Below are 24,707 nucleotides of genomic sequence, written 5' to 3' on the forward strand. Positions count from 1 at the left end.
AATTCCAAAACTATTAGTACCACACATTTTCATTACACCGGAAAGAGACCTCTAACCCTAATAATCATTACACAGAAATTCATTGCACTGGGCCAGCTGTACAAAGAGATACAGGTGTACTCCATGAAGCTCTGTCTCAGATGGCCTACTTGGGTCTGTCTTCCAGCCTAGTCAGAAGGAGAACAACCATTCACTGCTCTTACCCTGTGTTCAAACAAACAGCACCCCAGCTGTAAACCTGCGCTGTCCTTCCTTTTGTCACATAATGTGGGCGTCTCTACACCAAGGCCGTGGTCACAAACTGAATCGCAAGTGCCTTGTGCCGGCCATTCACCCATGTGGAAATTGACATCACCAGGAGGTAACGCTGGGCATAGACTCCTGCAAAGTTTGCATGGTTTCCAAGCGCCCCAATTACAGGGATATCTTTAGCCTGTTTAATAGTGCTCAGTGTATTGACCTTAGGAGCATGAAGGGTGCAATGTGCAGCCTGGTCCCAGCGAGCGCTTAACGTTTGGGGCTATCCTGCAAACCCCCAATCTCAAACCGCTGCCCTAGCAAGAGTAATGTAACATCACAGTGCAATGGGGGACTGATGTTCTGGCCGGCCAAATTGCCTAGTCCGACAGTTACTTCAATTTGAAAACTGAAATAGGTGTCTGAGCTCAGGGCAAATACCCCTTATCTGGAGCCCCCCAAGTGAGAAAACCAATCTGTACCAGGAGCTTTAGAGTGAAGATGCGTCATGCTGGACAAAAACTATTGATCACGCCTGCTTGTGTTATATAAACACGCATTACTTTGTGTATTGTATTTGTATTTATTGATAATTATAGTGGTTTTGCCAAAGCTCTGTGTAAAACTATATTTTGCATGAATACCGCCTAATAGTAAATGATTGGCCTAAGCACATTCGCATTGCACTATAAATTGCATTGAATGAACCTGAAACAGGCTAATTATGCCACCATTTTGAGTTATCCGCTATTTTGATCGCCTCTTGCTTTTTGTCCCATGTTTAGAATAGTTTTTTTTTCCAACTTTTATTTACAGTATTTCCATAACAAAGTAAGACAATCAAACAGATTTAAAAAACAATGCAAATTACAAAGGAAAATCACAACTATTTACACAGGGAAATGCATAAATCAAGACACATAAATCAAAAAATGATAAATCAGAAAACTAAAACCTACCCCACCCTCTACTCAACAACTCCAATGCACAGTTAGAACAGCTGCAAAAATCTACCCCATATCTTCTCAAACAAAGTCAATTTGACAATTCTCCGATACAGCACCCGTTCCATGTTTGCCAGATCATGCATCTCAGATAACCATGTCCCAATGTCCAATGACAAAGCATTCTTCCAATTTCTCAAGACAATTTTTTTACCAACCATTGCCCCTCGGAATAACCACTTCATCTCACTCAGAGTGAGATCCTCCAAAGATACATCACTCCCCAGAATAACCACACTAAAGTCCAGAAGGGGAAACCAACAATCACCTTGCTGAGTATCCGTTCAATCTCACCTGCCTACAGTCCCACATTAGATGTTCTAACGTCCCAACCTCACCTGAACTTCTCCAACATTCCGCATTCTTCAGCAGCCCTCTTTGAGGCAGTCTCTCAGGCGACCAATAGACCCGGTTCAGAATCTTTATCGGCCTCTAACACGCATTACTTATAAATTGCTTAATAATAATAATTTAGAATTTATATAGTGCTACGAACCCTCTGGCATCTGAGCGCTGCTTATTACCCACGGTGCGTGGTGCTCATTTATCGACCTCCGATGGATGAAAGGCGGAGTTTGGCCCTGCCGGGATTCGAACCTGGGTCAGCAGGCTCTGCGCAGTTGCCAAAGCGAGCGCTCTACTCGCTTTGCTATTGAACCGACTTAATTTCTAGAAATGCTCATGCTTATTTCTGTACTTTTGATCCTCACACCTGTGCACTCTTTTTGCGTATCCCCATGTCAAATCTTTCCATTTTGCATAAAGCTAATCTTGATCCACTCCTTTATTCTGTGATGTCAAGCAAGATAATTTTGCTGTTTTTTTTTCCTTCATTTTTGTTTGAAAAAATCCATACACCCCAGACCATCGCCTGCAACCTTTGAGACTCGGGCGTTGTGGGGACTAAAACTCCCAACATTCCTAGCCAGCATAGGCAAGGTGTGGGGGTCATGGGAATTGTAGTCCAGAACTTTTGGTGATCTACGTATCACACACCCCTGCTGTTCCCTACACCTATGTGCAAGTCTTCAGGTAAGATTTTGAGATGGCAGTATTGTATACTCTACTGTTGGGAATTGGTAGTGAACGGATGTTGCACGGGGGTTGGGAGGGTATGGGGGGGTCGTTTTCACTCTCGACTTGGCGTATTTGCAAGGAACTTGGGGTTGGTCACCCTAAGTTACCTGGGGGCAACCAGACGTGGACTCCCTGCTCACTGTGCTCAGAGAGACGCAGCTTCACCTCACTGATGAGGCCCAACAAAGCTGAAACACGTGTATGGGGTTGCTGTTGGTACTCTTGTTCAGAGAGGAATTGCCATAGCATTTCGGTGCTGGACTGCCCATGTGGACGGGACAAAGACTGATATGCAAATTAATATTTCCCATCTGTGAAAGGTACAGTGAGCAAAAAGCAGATGGCTGCGAACTCTCAATGTGGTTAACAACCACTGAACAGGTTATCATGCCTTGTTCTTCCGAAAGAGGGGCGCCTGCTACCTTTGTTGAATTATTTGAAGGAACTTGGGGTTGGTCACCCTAGGTTACCTGGGGGAAACCAGACGTGGACTCCCTGCTCACTGTGCTTAGAGAGGCTCAGCTTCACCTCACTGATGAGGCCCAACAAGGCTGAAACACGTGTATGGGGTTGCTGTTGGTACTCTTGTTCAGAGAGGAATTGCCATAGCATTTCGTGCTGGACTGCACATGTGGGAGGGACAAAGACTGATATGCAAATGGATATTACCCATCTGTGAAAGGTACAGTGAGCAAAAAGCGTGTGCTGCAAACTCTCATCTCAGAACAGGTTATCATGCCATGCTCTCTCTGGAGAGGAGCGCCTGCTACCTTTTTGTGAAATGTGGTATTTGTAAGCGAGTAAACATGCATTTTATTTTTAAACCCCACCTACTTTGTGCCCAGGAATGGGCCTAAAATGAAAACATGTGTTAATTGTATAGGCCCTCTTGAGATCATATAACACAATAGCGGAGCTCCCTGCCTGGCACGTGTCGGCAACACATCAACACAGGAGTGTCTGCGGACACAAAGGGCAGCCCCTGCATCACTTGCTCCCCTTTCTGTTTTAGTTAAAGTATCACCTAGTGTGGCAAAAATATTGGTATACGTGTGTCCAGGGAAAGCAGAACAAAAGATCTTGGATGTCCTTAGACTGCCTAACGTTGGTTCATGGCTGGCGCTTTAGCCCTTCAAATCATTTCGGCTCAGAGGTGGCATGTTTGCACAACAGTTCGTTGTGGCTCATAAGTGGCGCTTACTTTGCCGCAAGTAGTTTTGGTCCGCATGCGGCGATTTAGTACTCTGATTTGCGTGGCTCGTGGATGGCCATTTAGTATCCTGATTCGCGTGGCTCATGGATGGCCATTTAGTACCCAGATTTGCTTGGCCAATGGCTGGCGATTTAGTACCCAGATTCGCTTGGCTCATGGCTGGCGATTTAGTACCCAGATTCGCTTGGCTCATGGATGGCGATTTAGTACCCAGATTCTCTTGGCCAATGGCTGGCGATTTAGTACCCAGATTCGCTTGGCTCATGGCTGGCGATTTAGTACCCAGATTCGCTTGGCTCATGGCTGGCGATTTAGTACCCAGATTCTCTTGGCCAATGGCTGGCCATTTAGTACCCTGATTCGCTTGGCTCATGGCTGGCGATTTAGTGCCACGATTAGTAACCTGATTCGCTTGTCCCATGGATGGCGATTTAGTACCCTGATTCGCTTGGCTCATGGCTGGCGATTTAGTGCCACGATTAGTACCCTGATTCGCTTGTCCCATGGATGGCGATTTAGTACCCTGATTCGCTTGGCTCATGGATGGCGTTTTAGTACCCTGATTCGCGTGGCTCATGGATGGCGATTTAGTACCCTGATTCGCTTGGCTCATGGATGGCGATTTAGTACTCTGATTTGCGTGGCTCGTGGATGGCCATTTAGTACCCTGATTCGCGTGGCTCATGGATGGCCATTTAGTACCCAGATTTGCTTGGCCAATGGCTGGCGATTTAGTACTCTGATTTCTGTGGCTCGTGGATGGCCATTTAGTACCTGGATTTGCTTGACCAATGGCTGGCAATTTAGTACCCTGATTCGCTTGGCTCATGGATGGCGATTTAGTACCCAGATTCGCTTGGCTCACGGCTGGCGATTTAGTATCCAGATTCGCTTGGCTCATGGATGGTGATTTAGTACCCAGGCTCATGGCTGGCGATTTAGTGCCACGATTAGTACCCTGATTCGCTTGGCTCATGGATGGCGATTTAGTACCCTGATTCGCTTGGCTCATGGATGGCGATTTAGTACCCTGATTCGCTTGGCTCATGGATGGCGATTTAGTACCCTGATTCGCTTGGCCAATGGCTGGCAATTTAGTACCCAGATTCGCTTGGCCAATGGCTGGCAATTTAGTACCCAGATTCGCTTGGCTCATGGATGGTGATTTAGTACCCTGATTCGCTTGGCTCATGGCTGGCGATTTAGTGCCACGATTAGTACCCTGATTCGCTTGGCTCATGGATGGCGATTTAGTATCCTGATTCGCTTGGCTCATGGCTGGCTATTTAGTACCCTGATTCGCTTGGCTCATGGATGGCGATTTAGTGCCACGATTAGTACCCTGATTCGCTTGGCTCATGGCTGGCGATTTAGTGCCACGATTAGTACCCTGATTCGCTTGGCTCATGGATGGCGATTTAGTATCCTGATTCGCTTGGCTCATGGCTGGCTATTTAGTACCCTGATTCGCTTGGCTCATGGATGGCGATTTAGTACTCTGATTCGCTTGGCTCATGGATGACGATTTAGTACCCAGATTCGCTTGGCTCATGGATGACGATTTAGTATCCTGATTCGCTTGGCTCATGGCTGGCTATTTAGTACCCTGATTCGCTTGGCTCATGGATGGCTATTTAGTACCCTGATTCGCTTGTCCCATGGATGACGATTTAGTACCCAGATTCGCTTGGCTCATGGATGGCGATTTAGTATCCTGATTCGCTTGGCTCATGGCTGGCGATTTAGTACCCTGATTCGCTTGGCTCATGGATGGCGATTTAGTGCCACGATTAGTACCCTGATTCGCTTGGCTCATGGCTGGCGATTTAGTGCCACGATTAGTACCCTGATTCGCTTGGCTCATGGCTGGCGATTTAGTGCCACGATTAGTACCCTGATTCGCTTGGCTCATGGATGGCGATTTGGTATCCTGATTCGCTTGGCTCATGGCTGGCTATTTAGTACCCTGATTCGCTTGGCTCATGGATGGCGATTTAGTACCCTGATTCGCTTGGCTCATGGATGACGATTTAGTACCCAGATTCGCTTGGCTCATGGATGACGATTTAGTATCCTGATTCGCTTGGCTCATGGCTGGCTATTTAGTACCCTGATTCGCTTGGCTCATGGCTGGCTATTTAGTACCCTGATTCGCTTGGCTCATGGATGGCTATTTAGTAACCTGATTCGCTTGTCCCATGGATGACGATTTAGTACCCAGATTCGCTTGGCTCATGGATGACGATTTAGTATCCTGATTCGCTTGGCTCATGGCTGGCTATTTAGTACCCTGATTCGCTTGGCTCATGGATGGCTATTTAGTACCCTGATTCGCTTGTCCCATGGATGACGATTTAGTACCCAGATTCGCTTGGCTCATGGATGGCGATTTAGTATCCTGATTCGCTTGGCTCATGGCTGGCGATTTAGTACCCTGATTCGCTTGGCTCATGGATGGCGATTTAGTGCCACGATTAGTACCCTGATTCGCTTGGCTCATGGCTGGCGATTTAGTGCCACGATTAGTACCCTGATTCGCTTGGCTCATGGCTGGCGATTTAGTGCCACGATTAGTACCCTGATTCGCTTGGCTCATGGATGGCGATTTAGTATCCTGATTCGCTTGGCTCATGGCTGGCTATTTAGTACCCTGATTCGCTTGGCTCATGGATGGCGATTTAGTACCCTGATTCGCTTGGCTCATGGATGACGATTTAGTACCCAGATTCGCTTGGCTCATGGATGACGATTTAGTATCCTGATTCGCTTGGCTCATGGCTGGCTATTTAGTACCCTGATTCGCTTGGCTCATGGCTGGCTATTTAGTACCCTGATTCGCTTGGCTCATGGATGGCTATTTAGTAACCTGATTCGCTTGTCCCATGGATGACGATTTAGTACCCAGATTCGCTTGGCTCATGGATGGCGATTTAGTACCCAGATTCGCTTGGCTCATGGATGGCGATTTAGTACCCAGATTCGCTTGGCTCATGGATGGCGATTTAGTACCCAGATTCGCTTGGCTCATGGATGGCGATTTAGTGCCAGAATGTGTTTCGAGTTTGTGGGAGTGCATAGTTTTCGGCCTTGGATGAATGCTTTTGCGACAGTTCGCTTCTGCTCATAGGCGGCGCGTTACTCCCACAGTGCTTAAAGTGGGCCGGGGCCTGCCGGGGCCAGGCCCGGCAGTCTCCAAAAAGTGGGACTGAGCCGGGGGCCCCCCATCCCACACAACATTGGCGGGATGCATTATCCCGCCGCAGCCGCGACGGGAGATGCGCCCGCCAGTTTAATTTCAGGCGAGATGACAGAAGTGCCAGCCAGGCACAGCGTCGCTGAGGCTGGCTGGCTGGCACTTCTGTCAGTCACTGTAACTTCCCTGATGACCCCTCATCTGAGGGGTCATCAGGGAAGTTACAGTTCCTTTGTTTGCCCTCGCCAGGTCACTGACCCTCAGCGAACCTGCGGGCTCCATGATCTAATATGTAGATTAGATCACGGAGCCCGCGGATTTGCTGAGGGTGAAAGGCGCCTCGGGCTCAGTGATCTCTGCTCAGAGCAGAGAGCCCGAGGCGCCTTTCTCCATAGGCAAAGCTTTATAAAAGATGCCTTGAATTGTATACGTTTCAAGCCATCTTTTATAAACGTAGAAATATTTCTATGTTTATAAAAGACCGCTTGAAACGTGCGCAATTCAAGGCATCTTTTATAAAGCTTATTGCTGCTACGCATATAGGAGGGCTATTACTGCCACCATGTGTTTGGTCTCCTTTGTGTCAGGCGGGTGTCGGTGATATTTGATTGCATAGGTTAATACTTTGGATGTGGCAGGGAAGAGACGTGGCGACGAGGCGTTGGGGTCGAGGAAGTTCAGGGATGGCATATTCCACTCCCAGGGTGCTGCTCCCCCAGTTATTTAGACCTCCCCGCTGGTCTGTCTGCCAGGCACCTGCATGGCCGAAGGCGTTCCTTATCAAGGCCAAATACTGTTGGCCCAGCCAATGCTTGTTTTTTGTTGGGTGTATTAGCGCGATTTTATGTAGTAAAACAGAGACCTGTTTCGCTGCCTATCTGAAGGATGCCTATTAATATTTAACCCTTGATGCAAAGAATTGGTAAATTTCCCGGCCTGGGCCGCGTAAGGAATCGCCAGTAAAGAAGTACAGCGCTCTTTATGAGATCACAGGCCTCTTGGCGCGCTAGGAGCTCCTTGGTATCAGCAGCCTTCTGAGGCCACAGCACAGGGCCGTTGCTAGAGGGGGGTACGGGGGGGCTAGCTGAATTCCTGTGCAGCCTCACCGGGCGGTACACGCCGTAACGCCCGCCCGAAAGCTGACTCACTCGGAGGTAAACACCAGCTGGGACTGTTTAGCAGGATGGATGCCTTGATCCCGTGGCCTTGCAGCTCACAGACCTGTCTTTACCTCTGCCAAGCGAACATCATGTTTGCCATCTCCTAAACAAAGCGGGTTCAGTCCCGTCCCTGCATCTCTGATCCAGTTCCTGGAAAGCAGCGTGTGTTTTCCACGTGTTGTGTCAGAGATCACAGCCGCTGATGTCCATCCAGCTCAGCGGCGATCCAGCCGGCAGTTCCCATCTCAGGGCAGCTAGTCTGCGATTAACACAGTACGGGCAGAGTGTGGGACTGAGGCGCGAGGCCAGCCACTAAACCCCGCATGTGCAAAACGGCCCTGCTCAGACCACGGTGTACTAAATGAGGGCCACATCCATAGACCCAGATAACGCAGCTGTTTCTCGAAAATAAATGCCGCACAATAACTTGCTGCTCTTCTCCGAGCCGCGAGTTGGTCGGGGAGCATTTCTACGTTTTTGGTAGGTGTTGCGAGGAAAAGGTGAGACTGGTCTTGCGTCATCAGGAAGTGCCAAAAATTACTTTAGAGTGGATCATGGCCAACAGTGTCGCCTGGTGTTTCAGATAGTCATTCGTGGTCTCATGTAGGGGGCCAGTCCCTTGGAAAAAGTAGACGAAAACGTATGCTGCAAGTTGGCTGACCCCAGATGCCAGTCTACCCCCACTTCGTCCTTATTTGATGTCTCCGCTGCCTCAGATAGACATACTCCAGCGTCTAAGTGGCGCCCAGTAGTCTGTGCAGCGACCGGAGGAGGATAGTTCAAGGTGTGGGAAGGAGCCACACACTGGGAATACACCAGTGGGAGGAGCGTAGGAGATACCCAACTCTTCTAAAGGATCCTATTGGTTATCCTTGGGAATCTCTGGAAGAGTGGCAATCTCTACAATATGAAGGTTCTTGGAGGAGCCAATGTCGTTCACCAGGTGCACTATTCTCTGTCCCTTGGAAATTACGTAAAACGACCAACTCTTCTTCCGAGATGGGCCCTTCTGCTCCACTAAAGTCGTCATCGTGCAAGGGGGGGGGGGGACTTGGAAACCAACAGGGTCATTGGAGGTTGAGGGAAGACGACCACTTCAGTGCACTATTCCGAGTTATCCGACCACTGCTCTGCACTATTGTGGTCAAAATACAAGCAAGCTGAAGACACTGGTCTATCGGCCACAATTTCTTAGCGAGGGAGGAGACACCCTCACTACAACATTTGTTGCGACAGCGGGTATATGCACGTCTTTATGCTTCTCTGGTTGTTACTAAACGTCCAGGATTTATGGAATCTGACCTCTCACTCTGTAAGATTTCCACATCAGTGAGGTCCACAGGGCCATCGAACACCTGAGACAAGGGAAGGTCCGACACAAAGGCCGCCCGCCCCAAGGAAATGTTTGGCGGGACGTGGCAAATGGATAGGCTGTAGAGTTCAGACGGGTAGGAGCTCGGGATGCAAGACTTTTAAGTATTGTCGTTTTTTTCCCCCCTTTTAAAGCCTGGCTCAGACCCCCGCATTCAACCCCCTCCTTGGAGTCCTGTAACCATGTCTTTGCATCCTTCATCGTAGTAAAGTAGATCTGGGTATGCCTACCCATAGGGAGAGATCCTAAGGAGGGAATCGTATAAGATTCTCCTGGGTTAGGGGCGGAACACCACTCACCTGGGTCTTGGTTCTAAGCCATGTCCGTGGCATCAGAAAAAAACACAGCTCCTCCGTATCCAAGGTAGATAACGGCCTCTGTTAATAGCGTTGGTCAGGGCACCCAGGCACCCAGCCACACGGTCAACACTCCACTGCACTCTGCATCGCTCCGCGACAGTGCAGGAGTGTTCGTAGGCAGGGACCTCCTTCTCCAATGAACAGCGAAGACAGACTTGAAAAGCCAGACAAGTCGAAATGAAAATATCTTTTATTTATGTTATTGTAACTTTATTTTGATAGTTCAGTGTAGGGGTTCGTGTTGTGTATGTTAGGAGGTTTTCCCTTAGATTCTATACTAGCCATGGAATCCCCTGGTAGAGTAGGTTTAGCTAGGATTTGTATATTGTTTCTTTTGCAAATAAAATGTCAAACTTTGAAGACCCTAACCTAGGCTGTGAGCCTCGCATTACTGGCCCCTCGCATAAGCCACCCTTTGAGAAATTGAAAGTGTCAGGCTCCTATTGTGCTTCGAAGTCTTTTGTGCAGCAGTAAGCACAGACTCCAGAATGTGCTTTTCAACTAATTGTTTTTTCTTTCACAGCATCAAGGATTAAATGGCCATTTCTCAAGGTGTCCCTCGTGTCGCCTACATTGTAGGCATTGGGAAGGAAACTGACCTCCAGGAAATAGTTGCATTCTGTTTGATCATGGTTTACCTGTTCTTGGAAAAAGGGTGGTCTTGTGTTTTATAATTCCAGGCTGATATCTCAGTGTCGACCAGTACATCTACTATTTAGTTGTTCTGTAAAGAAAACCAAATCTTGGACTGGAGATGACGGACGTTAACACATCTCTCAAAACTGCAAGCCCAGATTTCCAAAGGTGCTATGATCTGGTCTCTATGCATGTCCTTGCTTAGTCACGCCATAAAGTGGTTAAGGAGTTGCTCTTCAGGGCTCAACAAGGTAACGGCTCCATTTCAGACATTGTAGTTCTGTTCCCTCTAACGCAGCGTCCTGGGGAGAGGTACACACACTAGGGATGCACTCGGTTTAAAGTGACTTTGTGAAAGAAAGAATACTGATGCATGGTGGAGAGCGATTATGTCTTGGAGATAAATGGGCATGGCATGCATTAATAAGTATGCTGTGACCCCCCCCCCGCCCGACCCCGCCTCTGAACCTCCCACGACTATGAAGTACATAAAGGTATCAGGACCTCACCTTGATGGACACTGGGGCCTTCCAATTGGTGACGCGGTCGAGACGATGCTCTTTTTTTTCCAAAAAATATTGGCCGTGACCTCTTTTCACCGGATGGACCCAGCCTTGGGCAGAATAACCGAATATCTTTGGTCACACCGACATGGGTGGGCCACCTGTAACCTATTAAATACTGACGGGCTTGCAAGGTGTATTCATTTGCAAAGTTGCATTTCTTTTTTGTTTTGACATATAAGAGAAAGTAACGGTGGTTCTGTCTTCTTCGTGCTATAAAAATATAACCATACTGTTAGAATTCCAAAATCATAGAGCCTATGTTAGCCAGGAGTAAAATGTCTTGTCTCATGGCTATTCAAAGGACACGTTGCGCAAGCTAAGGAGGTCCCCGCTAACCGAAGGGATTCTGGATGGCGAGCAAAGTAGGCCATTGCTGCGGGGTCTGGCTCATTCCTCCAGTTCCCTGCAATGCTCTGAAGGGGCTGGCAAGATCCTACATTGATGACGCCTTACACCGTTTGGATTGTCTAGAATTCTTGCAGGTTTCGGACGGATGTTGAGTATGTGGAGATGGAGTGGTCACCAGTTGCGTTAAAGGAGCGGCTGTGACTGTGACACCAATGCTTCCCTAGGCCTTTCACTTTTTTTGTTTCTTTTTCACATTAACCTTTCACAAGAAAAATCATGTTATTGGCTGGAGATTGCAGTGGTTCTTTTTCTTGGATATCCAAATACAAATTAAAAATGGGGAAAAACAACCTGTTATGCCGGAAAGCAATGCATGAATGAATGTGTGGAATGGAGTGCTCTCACAAGTTGCTGAACAATTGCTTGGTGCAGGATCCCAGTTGTTTTTCTCTTCTTACTTTTCTTTACTTTTTCCTCAGAAATACACAGCAGTTGGGGAGCTCGGAAAGGCCACAGATACCTTGGATGCGCTTGGAAAAGTGACAGACGAGAAGCCTTACGGTATGGTTTCATCCTAATATCTAAGGCACTTCCTTGGGTCATTTTTGCAAGTTTGTTAATTTTGTTTTAGGCTAGCATCTGCCTCAAGTCTTTTTGCACCTGTTGGGTGGCATCATGGAAGATCAAACATCTTCTTGCCCATCTGCTGTCCAGGGATGCGAGTAACCCCATGTCCGATTCCCTCCCAAGGTACAGGATGCAACTTTAAACACGTTCTTTTAGTGACATACCGTCTATGGCATCCCGGAGGCTGAGATGGGCAACCGGTAGCAATGGAAGTTTTGGCACAAGGATATCGTCTAACATTTGGGCTGCCTGCTTCAGGCAGGTTTGGAGGGTCAGCGTTCTGGAACAGTGGGGATGATCTGAGGATGGGTGCTGTGGATGACCAGACGGGATATACAACTGCTTGGACTTCCTTTTGCTTTAAGACCCAGGAACTTGGTGTGGATGCATGCAAGCTAGTCTGTAATGCATGAGGTCAGAGAGAGGGTTGGAAGCTGACGTTGTTGATGTACGAGTGAGAGAATGCTAGTGTGCTGGCGTGCCAACTCGGGCAGTTGGATGATGTAGCCCGGGTGGTGGGAGCCAGTGGGTTCCTCCTATCTAGCTGTCTTCAGAGTAACGGGAATAAAGGACTTAGTTTTACCTTACCGAAGTGCCTCTGGATCTTTCATTATTACACTTGCTACCCATGCTCCATCTCTTGTTCTCAGTTAATTATAATTACGTAATCACAGGGGTTCTAATTTGACAAGCACCATCTATCCTGCACAATAAGCAATTTGGTATCCTAAGCAGCTGCCCTTCGTTGCCTAGGACCTTACATTGATTATTTTTCTGCCAAAACAAAGCTGAAGAATCAGTCATGTTTTGCCACTACTGTAGTGAGTTTTGGAATCCTGCAGATGTGCGCGGATCAGTTTCCTTTTGCAAGAGGGTTCTGTTCAGATGCATTGTCACTATAGGCCAATATCAAATGTACTACTTTTGGCCAAATTGTGAGGATTGAGGGAGGGTTAAAAAAAAAAATGGAACTTAGACTTCTATCTGGGTTTTGTATGGCACACCACAATGGGTCAGTCCTGTTCTCTATTGGATGATTTGAGATGCCAAGTAGATAATCGGGCCACTAAACTGGTGCTGTTGGGTTCCTCCACATTCAATACTGTGGACCCGTCTCATTCTAACTAATTGAGTCAGTGATATTGACATCTCAGGAGTGGCTCTGAGGGGGGTAATTAATTGGCTTTGGCATCCCTTGCCCCAGGTGTTTCCTTATCCTAGGTGGGTGTGCAGGAGTTTGTATATTTAACCTTTACTATTTAACCTTTATATGTGCCCCCTTCTTTCAGTGATCAAGAACTTTGGTGTTATGCAATACGTATGCAGACCTCGCACAACTCCTTTACAGACTCCAGTTCTAAATCCTCGTTAACTTCATTTATATTCTGTCTTGTTGCCATTAACCTCTGGATGCAGGCTTATTTGTTGAAGATGAATTCTCTCAACACAGAGGTTTTACATGTTTACCCCAAAAAGCACTTTTAAACACACATTGGAAACTCCTTTGTTTAATATCATTCTTTGGAACCACGTTACCTTACCTTTGGCCAGCAGTTTTAGCTCTGAGGCCATGACTTGCATACATTCACTCTATAAATCAACCAAATGCATCATGATATAGGTTAGTTACTGTTTCCTTGTGTCTAAGATTTTAATTTTTTTTTTTATTTTTTTTTTTATCCAAGAATGGTTCCGTTTGTGCGCCAAATAAACCTCCTTCCCACAGATTTCTGATCTTTTGGAAAAAGCTCCAAGTGTAGACTGGATCTGGACTTTTTAAATGGTCACCAAGGGCATTTGCTCCTGCCTGACATTGTTAAAGCAATTACAGTAACTGCTTCAACAAGGAGGAACACAACGCTGAACGCGGAATTCCACGTATCGAAAAAGAAAGCGGACTATAGGAACCAGTCAGGATGTCTTTAAGGTTTTGAAAAACAAAAACAAATGAGAAAGTCGCACCTTCACCACTACACACCAGGGGCTAGACTGACCGAAAACAACGCTCAGCAGAATCCAAATCCTGAATCGTACTGCAAAGATCGGATTGTCGATATGTCAGAACTACAAATTCACCAGACAACTGGAATTAAGTTTATCGGAGCGAAGCAAGATTGCTTGATCCTTCAGATCTACAGAAATTTTTAAAGAACGTGTCCATACCTGATGAAGGGCGCAGATGCCCGAAACGCGTCGTAACACAAGAGACAAGTGGATACACCAAGAAAAATACACCTTTATGTCGATATAGACAAGTAATGGATTTATAGACTTTTGTCGGTGGCATATGAATTTCAGAAAATCGTTTCTTTCTTGTATGTCATAAAATTGCGAAAGCACGGTGAAATGTATGTATAACGTTATAACCACCACACAGTGGTAACAAATCTAACATAACCGGACAGCTATTATTTGAACGTTATTTTGTTGAACATAATTTATGAATAATTCTGATTTATATTCTTTTTTTATTAAATTGTACGAATGTGGCGAACACAGAAATACATGTTTTGTATTTATTACATGCATAGAAGTGTGCACAGTGTATCATCCACACCGGCATAGGTGTGACTCATTTGTCACGGGACCACCGGAAGTGTAGACTAAGGTATGCATGTATGTTCAACATGAAGTCAGATGCGTGTCGGTTACCCAAGGCATATTTTCCATGCTGCCAGACTCCAGGAACAGAGGCCTTTCCGTGCTTTAGCAGATACCTGCAAGAGCATAACTAGGGAAGCGGAACAGAAGACAGCTAACCACTTCTGCATTTTGAGCCGTCCTCCTTGAAGCACCTGTCCTATGCTAGCTAAAGAAAGGCACCCTGCAGGTCACTTATTCCAAATTTGAAGAGGCACTCACTCGCCTGTGAAAGAACCTAAACTGCCCCCTCGCATGAGAAAATGGCGGAATACACTTTTCCTTGAGCTGCCTCCACTCATGCTCAGTTCCATGGGATCAGGCAATTTATGCCTGTTAATGGTTTTAAAAGAACCCCCAGTGACTTCTGACCTATAGCCAGTGACTCAATAGAAGTGCCCCGAAGCCTCAACATCATGCCTTTCAGATTCAATCTTTACACGTGTGCTTTAAACCGACCCCATGGGCGAAGCAGATGCATCCTCACCTTGCTGATGCCTCACTCAGCTGGCATATCCGGCCTGATTCTCTCCTATAAAGTCAGGCTATGGAAACATGGAAAGTATTCTTTGATGCCATCTTAAATCTCAGTGGTCCTGCCTTTGAGTGCTACCATGATGGTGCTTTTATTGGTGGGTTTCATGTGCTGGCCTTAAGGATCTAGATCCTGATCCTGCAGATGAAGTTCCGGTTGCTGACTTGAAGAAAACTGTAGATGGATTTTACATGTTTTACATGTTGGGACAATGTCCTCTGCTTGGCCTTTAAGGTGTGTGTGTATCCCCTGTTCTACCCCCCCACAACACTGAGGGGCTGGGGTGGCGGGCTGCCACATTGGAACCATTACTTCCTCTGGCTCTTTAAGAAAGTTGAAGCATGATGTAGGGTAAAAACAGTTGCCGGTACTGACTATGCCATTCTCTGTACTTCATGTATGTGTTCATGCGCATATGCGTGAAATTGAACATTCAAGGATGGCGGACCAGTCTTTTCAAAGGCTCCGTCTGCATAGTGGGGCCTGGCTGGAGGGGGAAATCCTTTAACCAACAGATTGTCTCAATCCTTTTCATCATGAGCAATCCCAAATAGCGACTGGTTAGCTTGCACATTTACAACATACGCGAAGCCTGTCCCAGGGGGAGGGAATAAACCCCTTTGAATTCCCAGGCGCAGAAGCGGATATGACGTGTGCTTTTAGAATGGGGATGTGCAGAAGGAGTTGGAGGTGAAGCATGAGATGTTGGAGCAGGGGAATGTTCAGTGGAAGCTAGAGGAGGCCAAAAGGTGAAGGAGATATACACTTTCTGGAGAGAAGCTTTAAGGAGGAAAGGTGATCAGTTTGAGGAGTTGAGAATGAGAAGCCTGTACGAGAGGATGAGGGTGGGAAGTCCATTGGGGGTGTAGGGGCAGTGATGGAGAGTAAGCCCCGCAGCTGCCGATCTGTTGTCTGGGGTAAGTTGGAGGAGGACTGTGCATGTTTTTGGAATTTAAAGCAGTTGGGACGACGACCAGCTCCTGGACTACCACCAAGGTTCAGCAAAAGGCCCATACGCAGAAGAGAGCAATCCGGGTCTGCAAATATGAAGAGGGAGGGGAGTGAGTTGACACTAGGTTCAGTCCCCTGCGACAGTGAGTGGGGTCCGAACCAATCCAGGCACTTGGAGACACTCCTGGCCGGTCTCTCCTCTCAGACTCATGGCGTGGTGAACTAAAGCACAACAACCCCACCGAACACCGGGCTCCTCTGTCGAGAGCTGGACTGGAGAAGCCTGGTCTCAGTGGTTCTCTAACCTTGGAACACAAACCGAATGGCGCCCCGACAAGCCAAAATCGGGCACCTCGAAATTGATGCGATTATTTGGTAGCAGAGGCACTCGCCATTGCGTCCCATGCGAATGAGTAACACTTCCCTGGTTGTCGCTCCGGATCTGCAGATTTTAGCACTGATTAAAGCTGAGAGTACACAACAGACAGAACCCAAACCTGGCTAAACGTACAAAACGACTTCGAAAGTGTGAAAACGCTGAAAAAACGGCAGGGAACTAACTCTCCACAAAGGATGTGGCAAATGAAGTAAAAGGGGCCTTGAGTTTGGTTTTCCTTTTTTGTGGAAACTCTTTGTATTTTCAGATCATTGAACATATTGCGATTTTACCAGGCATTAAGTACGGGACCCGCAAAGGGATACCGCGGTCAATAACGGTACCGCAATGTGCGGTACCGTTATTGCCGCCTTCCCCCTTCATATTAAGCCCTATGGGGGCTCAAATGGGAATGGGGAATGGCATTTCAAATGGGGATTTACCGGTCCCGCAAAGAGCGGAATGGACCGGTAAGTCCCCATGCCACCACGTCGGTGGCGGTACCGGTATTGGTGCTAGTCATGGTAATAGCGCCATGACTAGCACCAACCTCGGAATGAGGGCCAATGTCTAATTACATCTTCTAAATACATGTTGAAAACCATAAGAGACTATGCTTGCAGCCTGGCAACTTCCTGGAATGGTTTCTAGAGACCGCTTATTCTCTTTTAAAAAGAGTAAATCCAATAAGGGAGAAAGTGACCTCATCAGAATCTTCTATTCAGGTTTTAAGTCCCAATGCAGGGGGAGATACTGGCCTCTGAAGTTGACAACAAACCGTGTCTTTCAATCTCCAGGCTTAGCTCCAAGTCTTTGGGTAGATTATGTAATCATGTCACGTCTTTCTTGGTTTGTCTACTTAAGTTCTCTCCTACCTGAACTCGTTTTGTGTGGGAGTAGCATCGCCAAATAAAAAGGGAAATAGTTTTCTGATGTTTCATATGAAACCAGCAGACCGTCTGATTGTACCTGGCCTCGCTCTCCATAATCTCCACAAATTCGCTTTAGCCATCTCTTTAATAAAACTGTTGCTATAGCTGAACCAGGGATACAGTGGAGTGTAAGTAACACAAAGCAAACATATGAATTGAACACATTGGTGGTATTAGTATTTATTTCACCACTCTTCCAGTCAGCCCTCTACTATTCCCAACTAGTAGAAAATATTTACCAAGCAAAATGGACTATTAGTTGGTGAAACCATAGGCTTAAGATACATTTCTGGCACACTGTTTGTGCAGAGCAGTTGACCAAACCGAATATTATCTTTTATACTCCATTCCAAGGAGTAATGGGTCCAGTATGATGTCGAGTAGCCTACAGGGCCCCACATAAATCTCGATGGCACTGATGGCACTGACATTTGAAAAACTGCTGATCCTGACTCGGATATGATGGAATGATCATGGCCCCTTCGTGCAAAAGTGACACTAGTAAATTCCAAACTGAGCTGCTAGAAGTAACTCAGTTGTTGCAATGAATGCCGTTTTTCCAGCATGATGTAGGTACATACCGTGGGGATTTATAACATGCACACTGTAGCCTCGTCTGCATCATGGCGTGTTGAAGCTAAGAATTGGGTTCCACTTTGGAAGTCGCCAGTAATTGAGGTGCAAGTTGCAGTTATGTGGGGTTAAAGACTTGAAAATAAAGGTATTAACATTGTTCCTGAGTGATGAAGTTTGCAGTTGTTTCCTACTGATATAGGGACACCGACTAAAGTCTTAGAGGTTAAAATGATCAGCCACCAACCTTTTCTTTCCTGTAGACAGAACCATAACAATTACGGCTGATTTCAACTTGACTCACTGTGTAGGGTAACACTGGTGATTCCTGTGAAGGCATCATGAAGTAAGACACAGACAACAGACTTATATTTCAAATTAAAGCACTTTATTAAATCAAATGTCTGGATTGTTGAAGGCCTATCTTGCCCTATGCTAAGGTGAGATTTCCTTATCGGAATAAAAATAAGGAAAGTCTGAGTCAAAACGTTCACTTGTAAGTCTGTCTGTGTCAACAACCTATACGTCCCCTCACCATGTACACTAACCATATTTTGGGATGTTAATAACCAAAGAAGCAAAGTTCAATGCAAAGTTTGTTGCTTCTTTCCCCAAATATAATATAGTCCCACAAAAGTCTCAAGATCACCTCACTTGAGCTCCAAGCAACATAGTTAAAGATAATCCTCGGGGTAGCCTTCCCCAAGTGTCATGCAACACAATTTCAAACAGAACGGGGGAGGGTCTTTAGACTTCGCTCTCAAGACAACATAAAAAGGTTCTTCAGTTTCAGGGCTCCCTTCCCCACACCTTCAACATCACCTTTTGTACTTGTTTTAGTTTGTTTGATCAGTTGGTTTTTCCAATATGCCGGGTATTCAGTATTCAGGGCTCACTGGTCTAGTTGCAGTTGTTAGACCACACGGTCCACCCATTACAGGTCACGCAACCAGGATCCCTACATTCTTCAGCCCCTTGTTGGTTCCTTGGCACTTGCTCCTGTGTGCAAAGGGTTTCCTTGGAGTTTGTTCCTGTGCCCCACGGTGTTCCTTGGCACTTCCTTCTGTGCACCAAGGTGGTTCTGATTAATGTCGTTAGGTGGACCTCCTGGCCTTGTATATAACGTCCCACTCTTTTGGCTTCCCCTGTGTCAGCTTCTAGGGTTGTACTTCAGTGTTCTTATAGGGTTTCACATGTAAGTTGCTTAAAGGTTTTAATGTTTGGAAGATGACTTGCTCTCAATTCAAGTTACTTGTGTTGCTTAAGGTTCAAGTTTCATTCTGAAAACGTGTATTCGAAATGCATTCTTGCTGTTGAAGTTCCCGCTCGGTATTCAAAATGCACGTTGGTAGTTGAATATGAATTTGCTTTCAGTTCGGAATTCAAAGAATGCTGTTTTGTTAAAAATAGGTTTACTTTCAATTTGGTATTCAAAATGCTCTTTTGTATTTGAATTCTGAACTAAAAGCAAACTTATATTTAAAGTACGTGGACTGGCACTTGCCTGCAGTCTGTTTCGGAGCTCCCCGGTATCTGCATGTCCCTCCGACTCTTGCCAGCGCTCTGCTCCTTCTGCCGGCGGTTCCTGCTGTTTCCGCCCCGCTTCTGGAGTTGGAAACACTGCTGTTGCGAGTCCTGCTCGCCTGCCGGATACTTCTTGCTTCGGTTCTCCTTCTGCTTACCAGTGGACACGGACTGCGTCCTCTGTGATCCGGGACTGCCGGCGTTCTGGTTCGGCATCCAATCCCATCACGGCTGCTCCCACAAAGAGCAGGTCCCTTACTGGACTTGGCCGCGCCGGCTTCCCTGCTTCTCATGGTTCCCCCGGTTCGCTCGTCTTCTCTCCCGTTTTCTTGGATGTTCCCAGTCCCTCAATTTGTGTACCTGCAGCCTTCTAACAGGCAGCAGGTGTGCCTGATCAATTAGACCTGCCTGACCACAGTTAGGAAGACATACCTGACCTTCCTAATGCTTGGAAGGCAGCTTCCTCGTCCCAGTACAAGTGGTGAAAATGTGTGGTGTTCATTCCGCTTAGTCTCCTCTTCCTCGTCACAGTACTGTCATATGTCACATCAGGGAAAGTGTGGGAAACAGGCTTACAATAACCCATTAAGGTTGGAGTCAGGTTGGTTGAAGGTAGGAAAGGGCGGAAACCATGTCTCTCCCAAGGGCACCACACTCCTAGTCCCCAAAGATTCTTCAATCAGGTGATACTCCTTCGCTTGTCATCCCCCGGGTTCAGAATCCAAAGGCAATGGCCTTTCCCTTGCCACCTGCGTAGCGGATCCACGGGTAATAGGAGTGAATACCCTCCGGTTTCTCACTATCCTCTGAGGCAACAGTTGATTTGATAACACAGAGGGATGTATTAATCAGACTGATTTACTTTAAAGATGACTCGGTGTGTTTAACTGAGAGGCCAAAATATGTGCCATTTCTAAAATGTACATGTTTCATTGACCTCCATTTCCCATTCGAAGGAGGACAGTAGTGAGGAGCAGGTTCTTTAATCTTTTTAGATGGAAAAAGCACTTTTTTGAGACTGTTGACATATGTTGTTTTCAAGTAAGTTCACGCTCCCAGATAATGCCTACATTACTGACTTGTAGGTACAGGGATACAACAAGAATGAAAGGTTTCTGGCCAAAAGATGGAATTGCATGGGTCAGGAGTAATCTTGAGGGTAGTTATTGTCCATCTATCATTTTATGCAAGATAGACTATTTCTCCCTGCGGTGGAGGCCAAAGTCTCTCTTCTTTGAATGTTTCACCAATTTGAGTGCCATCAACCTACTTTGAGGATGAGGAGCCTTTTGTAATTAAAGGGATGGTTCGCCCAAAATGTTTTATTAAAAAAAATAGATAGGCAATATTAAAAAAAATCGATTGCCAATTTTTTTTTTCCAAGTCCCTATGTAAAATTTTGAGCAAATCAAGCTCAAAGAAAGCACATGGGGGCATCCATTTTGTGAAATGGATGCCCGCTGCTGTGCTCGCTTTGGCTTTTGCGGCACTAATGAAAGAAAAGCCAGCCAGCTGTAGTAAACAAAAGCTACCACTGGGTGGCTTTTCCTTCATTGGTGCTGTACGCGGAGGACGGGGACCGGAGACTACAGGCAGAAAAGCTGCAGCTGCATCTCGGTAAGTGCTATTTTTTAAAATAAAAATAAACACTAGCTGTGTTTTTTTTTTTTTTTTTTTTTTTTTTCCTACGTTTTCCGGGCTGGAGGAGCCCGGAAAACTTAGAAATAAAACTGCAGCTTTAAAAACGTTGTATTTATGTTTGCGGTAGCTTTTGAAGTGACCGCAAACATAAATACAATGTTATTGTGTTAGAAAACACTGCGGTTTTTCTTTCTAAGTTTCTCAGGCTCCTCCGGCTTGGAGGAGCCTGCGAAACTCGGAAAGAAAAACCGCAGCGTTTTCAAACACAACCGTGTTGTGTTTCTGCCTCCCGTGGCTATCACTTTGGGTCTCCGGTGCACCGGAGACCCAAAGTGATAGTCACGGCAGGCAGAAACACAACACGGTTGTGTTTACATGCCGCGGTGTTTCTGCCTACAGCTGATTTCCCATTTGGGGCTCTCGGGCTCCCCACGGGGGGCCCAAGAGCCCCAAATGGGAAATGCTAAATGCTGCAGTGTTTCTGCCTAAATCTGCTTTCTCATTTGGGGCTTTAGGGCTCCCCGTGGGGAGTCCTAAAGCCCCAAATGGGAAAGCAGATTTAGGCAGAAACACAACGTGGTTGTGTTTGAAAACGCTGCGGTTTTTCTTTCTAAGTTTCTCAGGCTCAGAAGAGCCTGAGAAACTTAGAAAGAAAAACCGCAGCGTTTTCAAACACAATAACGTTGTATTTATGTTTTCGGTCGCTTCAGAAGCGACCGATACGTTTTTAAAGCTACAGTTTTATTTCTAAGTTTTCCGGGCTCCTCCAGCCCGGAAAACTTAGAAAAAAACCCGCAGCTAGTGCTTATTTAAAAAAAAAAAAAATAGCACTTACCGAGATGCAGCTGCAGCTTTTCTGCCTGTAGTCTCCGGTCCGCGTCCTCCGAGTCCCAGCACCAATGAAGGAAAAGCCACCCAGTGGTAGCTTTTGTTTACTACAGCTGGCTGGCTTTTCCTTCATTAGTGCCGCAAAAGCAAAAGCCAGCACAGGCGGGCATCCATTTCACAAAATTGATGCGCCCATGTGCTTGCTTTTGCAAAATTTCGAGCTTGAATTGCTCAAAATTTTACATAGGGACTTGGAGAAAAAAAAATGCCAATCGTTTTTTTTTTTAATTGCCTATTTTTGAAATCAAAAAGTTTGGGCGAACCATACCTTTAAATAGGCGGGGGAGGCGGAGGCCATACATGTAGATTAAGCAGTCAACAAAACTGAGCATAGCACAGTACAGAGGTTTAGGATTGGAAGAGAAAGGGCATAACACCAGAGTGTAATTTATGATTGATTCGGGTGTGCAAGCGCAATAAAAAAGAATCTATAGAATAGACTATTCTACTTGAATGTACCTGCCCATTACTCCATCTCTACATCCATGCATCGTTTACAGAGTTTCATCGTCAGTCCTGTGCTTGTCTTTGAATCCCTTTGCTGATCGGCCTGTCTCTTTGGTTATCTCCGTTTGTCAATGTATGTGGTCTCCCTGCCACAGTGGCTCATGGGTTTTTATTTATTTTTTTTTTTTTTGGGTATCTCCCTCCCTCTGCTTCAGATGGCCAGAGGTCTGTTTGTAATAAACCCAAACGAAAAACCTATCCTTGCTGACTCTCTGGCTTTCTGCTCCATATTCATTACTAGTTGGGTTACCTGGCGTTTCCCGTGTCCTGATCGAGTGTTGTCTCCTGTGCCCTGGAGGATGTTGCTCTTGTCCCCATGTCAGCAAGTCTTGCTTCAGTTTGATCTGGCATCTCATTTGCCCTGGAGAAAGTTGCTCTTGTCCTCTGGTCGGCAAGTCTTGCTGCTGTTTTTTGTTGTTTCACAAGCTCTTGATATTGATTTTTGCTTTGCATCAGATGGAGCTTTTCCAAGTGATGTTTGTTTTTTTGTGCGACATGTTTCAGTCACTCAATTGCTTCAGCACAATTGAGAAAATGTCCAAGAAAGATTGATTGTGCTCTCTTCTCGTGAATGAACTTAAATAAATTGTAGCCTTGCCATTTCTCATATTAGGAGTGGTGTGATAACCATTTTATTTATTCCCTTTAAACATGCTTTTATAAACACTTTCAAACTGTCAACAGTAGTAATGCATTTTAAAGGAATAACCAACATATCGAACATTTTGCTTCCGACACATTTCCAAATGATGTTTCCTTGTAGTACTTACTGTAGTGAATCGGGGTGAGCATCATTAAATGAGGGTGTCTACGTAGTACATTATTTTTGCATCCAAACCAAGACTACAATCTTGCCCCAGACAAATGAGGTATCACTCACCCTCACAATCACCCACCCTCACACTCATTCATTCACTCACTCATTCACACTCTCACTCACTCAACTACGTCCTTGCCCCAGACAAAGAATCCATGCAAGATCTGATAGACGCGAGTTCAACGGTGTGGATTTGTAAAGCAAAACAAATACACATACATACATTGTGCTTTTTTTTATTTGTTTTTTTTTTTAAACTAAATTTCTTTTTCTTTAAATTACCTAGAATGGATTGGAAAATGTTAGTTTTTGCTCAGATTGTGCTTTATTTGTCCCAAAATCAGCCTGCACATGTTTTGGAGGTGTCATGATCTCTGCTTCCAAAAGGTCAGGGTTTTCCCAACTCCCTTGGAAGCAGATCCATAACCCAGGTTCCGAGTGCCAACCAGTCCCAATTGGGACCTTTTGGACCCAGTCCTGGCGCCAGTGGCACCAGGCTCATAAATATGCCCAGTCCCAGCGCTGGAAGCGCCGGGCTCATAATGCTTGGGTGGACTTACCTTCAGCAGACCATGCTGCTTGCTTGCCAGCCAGTTGAGCCTCTGATCCTCTTCTGTTTGGAACTACTTTTCCTGTTGGGTGGGGCTGGAGCCACTCCCTAGATTCAGAACACTGGAACTCTTCTGGAAGGCAGGAACTCTTTTCTTACTAGGAACTCTTTTCTTACTTAGGCGTGGCTGTGGAAGGAGACACCTAAGCACTACAGGAGGCTATTTAAACCACACCCGGTGGATGAATCTTGCTTTGCGTTATTCTGCAACCTCTGCAGCAGAACGCTCATCGTGTCTTCTGCATCCGGTCCTGGGCCTAAGGAAAAAGGCTTACCATCCTGAATCCAGTCTTCAGCAACACCTATAAAGACAAGAAAGAACAGGTTAGCATTCCGGCATCTGAAAGGCAAAGGCTTACCATCCTGAATCCAGTCTTCAGCAACACCTATAAAGACAAGAAAGAACAGGTTAGCATTCCGGCATCTGAAAGGCAAAGGCTTACCTACTCTTCGTGCGCTCCGGAGGTCTTCACACTGCATTCCGGCATCTGAAAGACAAAAGTTTACCAATTCTTCGCACGCTCCGGAGGCCTTCGGCGCTGCATCCGCATCTGAAAGACAAAACAAGGTGCGTTTAAAGACATTGGGGAACTTTAATACTCACGTGCCATTACTCCTTTCCACATCTAATCCAGTGGGTATTCCGGCACCCTGCAGCCGCTCCGAACTCGTACCTGCAAAATAAAAAGACAGTTAGAGCGCATAGTGAAGCAGGCAACAAGCGCTTACTTACGTGCTTCCAGGCGCTTCTATTCATCACACGGGCTCCATCTTCAACTCACTTCAGCCCGTCATCCGCCATCGCCGGAACCCTGCAAAACAAGAGACATCATTACTAAAGACTTTAAAGACATTTGAATGACTCGAAACTTACCGTTCGTGCAGTAAACGACGGACAGCGGTCCTCTGAAGTCAAGAGGC

The 24,707-nt window shown here is 46.2% G+C and overlaps 1 protein-coding gene across 1 annotated transcript in view; it reads left to right on the forward strand.

Annotated features, from left to right (window-relative positions):
- Positions 1–24,707, forward strand: part of TRUB1 (TruB pseudouridine synthase family member 1) — a 296,367-nt gene that overhangs the window by 149,120 nt on the left and 122,540 nt on the right. Inside the window, exon 4 of the mRNA XM_069611896.1 lies at positions 11,645–11,726. Coding sequence (XP_069467997.1) covers positions 11,645–11,726 — 82 coding nt within the window. The remainder of the gene's footprint in view (positions 1–11,644; positions 11,727–24,707) is intronic.

The sequence above is a fragment of the Ambystoma mexicanum genome, chromosome 8 (genome assembly GCF_040938575.1).
Source record: "Ambystoma mexicanum isolate Mex_15411 chromosome 8, UKY_AmexF1_1, whole genome shotgun sequence".
Classification (NCBI taxonomy): domain Eukaryota; kingdom Metazoa; phylum Chordata; class Amphibia; order Caudata; family Ambystomatidae; genus Ambystoma; species Ambystoma mexicanum.